Here is a 6,908-nt window from a genome sequence, read left to right as displayed (position 1 = left end):
ATTTTTAGTAAGTCTACTGTCCATGAGCCTGGTGATGCGTCCTCCTAGGTTTAGAGAAGTCCAATTCCCTTCATTCATGGTGAAAGAAATCCCATCCCTGGGTGGTTCAAATTGAATTATAATCAAACATGATTAATAAGCACCATGCATGGCCATTGTGTGTCATCCAAATAAGGGCTGACTTTTTGGTGGAGCCAGGGTTAGCTACATCTATGGTAAAAAAATATCTCAAGAGTTGTTATATTCTGTCTTTTATAATGATGTTATACATGGGAGGCAGTCATGGTGTGGTCGGGCTACATTAGTAATGTACACATGGCTGGCAATTGGCTGCTGGGCAGTCATTGGTATTGAATGTGAGTCTCACACAAAATAACATAATTTGAAAATGTTATAATGTTTGAAAATATTACATCATATTTTGTGAATCATTTGAGGTGGATTTAATCAAATGAAGATTAATTACATATAATCCTGTGTCCTGTACTCGTATTCCCCTTGATGCAAGTTGGCAGGCTGAGGTGGGGGACAGCTGGCTGGCAGTACAGAGACAGAGTCGACTGGAGGGTAAAGATGTAAAAGGGGAGGGTCCTGGGGTACTGCAGAGATTACATTAACCACAGCCGCAAAGCCCTCCCTTTAATCCTGTTTCACCATGGAGCTATGAAAGGCCACTGCAATCCCATTAAAAGTGTTTCTGGATAAATGGGAAAATATTCTGCATTGGCTCAAGTATGAACGCTCTCTCACTTACTCACACACACACACACACACACACACACACACACACACACACACACACACACACACACACACACACACACACACACACACACACACACAGAGAGAGAACGAATTAAATAAAGTGTATTTTAATAAAGTTTTGTTGTTCAAAACTTGACTTTTCTACTTCCTGTTTACATTTTTCCAGTGACATCACACGACTAACATTTTTCTTCGAACAGGTCACCATCCCACCAAACTAGTGGAACAACAAACTTGTGCCACGTCAGGACTTACGTTGTAGCTAACTAACTGATATGACAGTTAGCAAACTAACTGCATACGACTTTTAGCTGTTGCTGAGCTTTACCAAATACATTGTTCGAATGTTTTGGACGTTTCAGACGAAGCAAAAGTCAGTGTTAGCTAGCTCCTAGCTAGCTAGTAAAGTCAGCTGTCTGTCGTAAACATACACTAGCTACATTTTCAGTCCAGTTTACTTGTTAAAATGGAGAACAAATACAACCTGAAAAGCCCAGGTAAGTTTGTAAATAAAACAGTTTTTACTCCTTTCAATATCTTGACCGAGCAAAAAACAGAGCGTAGGTGCTATTCTGGCTCGCTAAACTAATGCTAGCTAGCCTAGCAGAAATGATTAGGCTTTATTTACTTCCGCATTGGGTTTCACATAGTGGAGTGATGCCACCCTCATTCTATTAATTTATCTATCTAGCTACCTAAGACATGACATCCCCTTTCACTTTACCACCATGTTAGCTAGCTTGTTCCTGTATGTTTATCCAACTTCGTGCCCGGTGATAATTTAATAATCAGACTAAATACAAATCATATGACACTAAGAACTAATCACACCAGCAATATGGCCTTTTACAGGCGTACTGTCAGTTAGTAACAAGTGACTTCCATGACACTGACATATAGCACTCATTAACTGAAGTCATTATATAGCTTTGTCTATTTTTGCAATGCTGCTCATTTGATCAGACTTTGTGGATTCATTGCGCATTGTTCAAATCCAAAGTTGATGTTGAAGTCTTGTAGCTATTTTCATTCACTAACGCCTTACTAAAAAAGAGTATAATCTGAGCAGTGAGCCCTGGTTATTACCCGCTTCAAAATATTGAATGCGTTTCAGGCACATCTGACGTTGACATTGTTGTTCTGGCTCGTCTGGTCCAAGGAGACACACACACACACAAGAGCACACTACAGGCAGTTGCAACATTTCCCTAACATGAACAGCTTATTTGTTTATTTGGATCCCCATTTACTTTTGCAGAAGCAGCAGCTCCTCATCCTGGCGTCCACAAAAAATACACAACATGACAAGTAACAAAACACTGACAGACAAGGAAAGTCACAGAAATGTAAAATACGATATACAAACAATAAAAAAAAGAATACAAACAATACAACAACAAAAATAATATGCGTTTCCCCTCACTCCCCGCCATTCCTTGAGTTGTTTTTTCATCTGTTTTTTAAAGGTAATTTTCCTGTTTGATTGAGTAATTGGAGATGGGAGTTCCATGCGATCATGGCTCTGTATAAAACTGCATTACCGTGAATTTGTTTTGGACTTGGGGACTGTGAAGAGACCCCTGGTGTAGGGCTGAGCGGTATACTGTATTTTACGAAATACCGGTATTGATGCACGGACCGGTGTGGGTTTTTACTCTACCTTCTATAATGGTATTTGAATGTTTGGTTTGTTAAATGTGATACGCCGTGTGTAACTTCCATTTTTATAATTTACTTCGCTACTTAGGTAATCTCTCTCCACACTCTCTCTCCATGCCGCTTTCCACAGCCCCGCTCCCTGTCACTCAAGGAGTGCATTTGCTGTTCCTTCTCGACCACGAGTCTCTTGCGTTCAGCCTCTGCATGGTAAATGCAGCACATGCAACTATGTTGATGATAACGATGCTGTTTTCACTTTGCTTCTTAATATAAATCCACTAGTGTTCTGTAATTACACTATTAGTTTGTGTTTCTTACATCTGAAACAGCTAATTTGTCTTTTCCTAGTAAGCTAGTCAGAGCAAACGTAACTAGCTATACATGCATGAAGTAGCTAAGAGAAAACATTCAATGTAGCCAAAAATTATAGGGTGCCTAGGAAACTTTGGTTCCTACTTTTTCACAATAACTCCACCCTGGCATTTTCAATTTGTTGTCATGTCAATCACTGTATTGAAAGTGCCCACAATTTTTTATTTAACCGTTATTTAACTAGACAAGACAGTTAAGAACAAATTCTTATTTACAATGATGGCCTACCCCGGAACAAACCCTAACCCGGACGATGCTGGGACAATTGTGCGCTGCCCTATGGGACTCCCAATCACGGCCGGTTGTGATACAGCCTGGAATCGAACCAGGGTCTGTTGTGATGCCTCTAGCACTGAGATGTAGTGCCTTAGACCGCTGCGCACTCGGGAGCCCCACAGCTATTATATTCTAACTATAGAATTAGAATAAATATTATATTTCCATGATTCCAACAGTTCACCCAAGTGTTTCTCTCTAAATCACAAGTCAAAGCCCATATTGTGCAGCCCTACGTTTCAGTGTGGAAATGACCTCAAATGAGTGCAGGAAATGCGGAAATTGATAAATGCAGAAAATGTATTTTGGTTGAATTGAACAGTATAAAACAATCAGAATGGAAAAAGACCCATTGAAATTCAGAACCTTTCACTTTTTCCACATTTCGTTACGTTTCAGCCTTATTCTAAAAGGGGTCATTTTTTCCCCTCGTCAATCTACACTCAATACCCCAAAATGACAAAGGGAAAACAGGTTTTTAGAAATGTTTGCAAATTTATAAAATATAAAAAATACCTTATTTTTAAAAATGTATTTTATTTAACCTTTATTTAACTAGGCAAGTCGGAATACTTATTTACATACTTATTTACATAAGTATTCAGACCCTTTGCTATGAGACTCGAAATTGAGCTCTGGTGCATCCTGTTTCCATAGATCATCCTTGAGATGTTTCTACAACTTGATTGGAGTCCACCTGTGGTAATTCATTTGATTGGATATGATTTGGAAAGGCACACACCTGTCTATATAAGGTCCCACAGTTGACAGTGCATGTCAGAGTGAAAACCAAGCAATGAGGTCAAAGGAATTTTCTGTAGAGCTCGGAGACAGGATTGTGTCCAGGCACAGATCTGGGGAAGGGTAGCAAAAAAAAATTCTGCAGCACTGAAGGTCCCCAAGAACGCAGTGGCCTCAATCATTCTTAAATGGAAGAAGTTTGAAACCACCAAGACTCTTCCTAGAGCTGGCCGCCCGGCCAAACTGACCAATCGGGGGAGAAGGGCCTTGGTCAGGGAGGTGGCACAAGAACCCGATGGTCACTATGACAGAGCTCTAGAGTTCCTCTGTAGAGATGGGAGAACCTTCCAGAAGGACAACCATCTCTGCAGCGCTCCAACTATCAGGCCTTTATGGTAGAGTGGCCAGACAGAAGCCACTCCTCAGTAAAAGGCACATGAGAGCCCATTTGGAGTTTGCCAAAGGCACCTAAAGAACTCTCAGACCACAAGAAACAAGATTCTCTGGTATAATGAAACCAAAATTGAACTCTTTGGCCTGAATGCCAAGCGTCACGTCTGGAGGAGACCAGGCACTGCTCATCACCTGGCCAATACATTTTACATTTACATTTTAGTCATTTAGCAGGCGCTCTTATCCAGAGCGACTTACAGTAGTGAATGCATACATTTCATTTCATGCAGATTTTTTCTTTTTTTTTCTTTTTTTGTACTGGCCCCCCGTGGAAATCGAACCCACAACCCTGGCGTTGCACACACCATGCTGGGGTTGCAAACACCATGCTCTACCAACTGAGCCACAGGGAAGGTTGTAGGCATCCCTACTGTGAAGCATGGTGGTGGCAGCATCCTGCTGTGGGGATGTTTTTCAGCGGCAGGGACTGGGAGACTAGTCAGGATTGAGGGAAAGATGAACGGAGCAAAGTACAGAGAGATCATTGATGAAAACCTGCCCCAGGACCTCAGACTGGGGCGAAGGTTCACATTCCAACAGTTCAACGATCTTAAGAACAAAGCCAAGACTACGCAGAAGTGGCTTCGGGACAAGTCTCTGAATGTCCTTGAGTGGCCCAGCCAGAACCTGAACTTGAACCTGATCGAACATCTCTGGAGAGCCTGACAGAGCTTGAGAGGATCTGTAGAGAAGAATGGGAGAAATTCCCCAAATACAGGTGTGCCAAGCTTGTTGCGTCAGACTCAAGGCTATAATCGCTACCAAAGGTGCTTCAACAAAGTACTGAGTGAAGGGTCTGAATACTTATATAAATGTGATATTTCAGTAGTTTCACGGACTACTCAAAGCAAATTTACAACTTTTATTATTCAAAAACATAAAATACCGTGAAATAGCTTATATTTTTTTGTAAATATTGTGATATGATATTTTGGCCATATCGCCCTACCCTGCTGGCATGTCTTATGGAACCGTGTTCGAGCTGAATGTTATTTGATTATGCAGACAATCTGGAATTTATCACAGTAATATTTCTCATAACTAGAAGATAAGCAGTTCATCTCTTGTCAACCCTCAACCAAGAAAGACTGGTATGCATGTTGTTGTTGTTAGTTCTGTATGTGCAGTTAAGGGCAAGGGATGCTGCTCAGTTTTGTGCCAGATGCAGTTTTGGTAGGTATTTTGTTGCTGCACGTGACCATATTAGCGGACAGTTATCAAGATGGGATGAGACCAGAGCCTGAACAACTAGTACAGTTGATTTTTGTGTCAAAACGCAGAACATCTTTTTATAAAAGACATACCCCTCTCCATCTTCACAACAACTTTGTCAATATGACATGCCCATGATAATGGATCATCCAATGTTATATCTAGGAGTTTAGCTTACTCAACTTCCTTAATGGTCACAGTTTATGTACAACTCCAGTTGAGATTGAGTTTTTTTTTAATGTTTTGAAACAAATACAATGCTTTTAGATTTAGATGTATTTAAGACCAGTTTATTATGAATCACCCATTCCAATACTGACTGCAACTCCTTATTTAGAATTTTAGTGAGCTCACTGGCTTTGGGTGCTGACCTGTAGAATGTGGAATCATCCGCATGCATAGTCATTCTAGCTTTGTCTGAGACCAGAGGCAAATGATTTGTAAAAAATAGAAAATAATAACGGCCCAAGGCAACTGCCCTGAGGGATACCGCACTGTACAGTGCCCTCCACTAATATTGGCACGCTTGGTAAATATGAGCAAAACAGGCTGTAAAATAATATATGTATTGTTTATCCTCTTGGTCATTCAACTTTTAATTAAAGTAAAATCATTCAAAGAAGAAATACATTCTTAACATAAAACAAGTATTTTTCTAACATATGTGTGCCACAATTATTGGTACCCCTTCGTTCAATACTGTGTGCAACCTCCCTTTGCCAAGATAACAGCTCTTGAGTCTTCTCCTATAATGTGTAATGAGGTTGGAGAACACATGGCAAGGGAATGGGAGACCATTCCTCCATACAGAATCTCTCCAGATCCTTCAGATTCCGAGGTCCACGCTTGTGGACTCTCCTCTTCGGCTCATCCCACAGGTTTTCTATGAGGTTTAGGCCAGGGGACTGGGATGGCCATGGCAAAACCTTGATTCTGTGGTCAGTGAACCATTTTTGTGTTGATTTTGAGGTGTGTTTTGGATCATTGTCCTGCTGGAAGATCCAACCAAGGCCCAGTTTAAGGTTCCCTGCAGAGGCAGTCAGGTTTTGATGTAATATCTGCTGGTACTTGATGGAGTCCATGATACTATGTATCCTTACAAGTTGTCCAGGGCCTTTGGAAGAAAAACAGCCCCACAGCATCAAAGATCCACCACCATATTTCACAGTGGGGATGAGGTACTTTTCTGCATGGATATCTTTCTGTCTACGCCAAACCAACCTCTGGTGTTTGTTTCAAAAAAGCTCTATTTTGGTCTCATCTGACCATAGAACCTGGTCCCATTGAAAGTTCCAGTAACGTTTGGCAAACTGTAGGTGCTTGAGATTGTTGTTTGATGACAGCAATGGCTTTTTTATGGCAACGCTCCCAAACAACTTGTGGTTACGTAGGTGGCGTCTGATTGTAGTTTTGGAGACTTTCTGACCCCA

At 41.0% G+C, this 6,908-nt stretch overlaps 1 protein-coding gene across 7 annotated transcripts in view; it reads left to right on the top strand.

Moving 5' to 3' along the window:
• The first annotated feature begins 926 nt into the window (after positions 1 to 926).
• Positions 927 to 6,908, top strand: part of LOC106571293 (ubiquitin-conjugating enzyme E2 J1) — a 46,006-nt gene continuing 40,024 nt past the window's right edge. For all 7 annotated transcript variants that reach the window (XM_014144191.2, XM_045695632.1, XM_045695633.1 and 4 more), the window contains exon 1: positions 927 to 1,262. In XM_014144191.2, coding sequence (XP_013999666.2) covers positions 1,232 to 1,262 — 31 coding nt within the window. In that variant the 5' untranslated portion in view covers positions 927 to 1,231. The remainder of the gene's footprint in view (positions 1,263 to 6,908) is intronic.

This window comes from Salmo salar, chromosome ssa15 (genome assembly GCF_905237065.1).
Source record: "Salmo salar chromosome ssa15, Ssal_v3.1, whole genome shotgun sequence".
In the NCBI taxonomy this organism is placed as follows: Eukaryota; Metazoa; Chordata; class Actinopteri; order Salmoniformes; family Salmonidae; genus Salmo; species Salmo salar.
The sequence above is the reverse complement of the archived record's forward strand: the minus strand, read 5'-3'. Positions and strand labels throughout refer to the sequence as shown.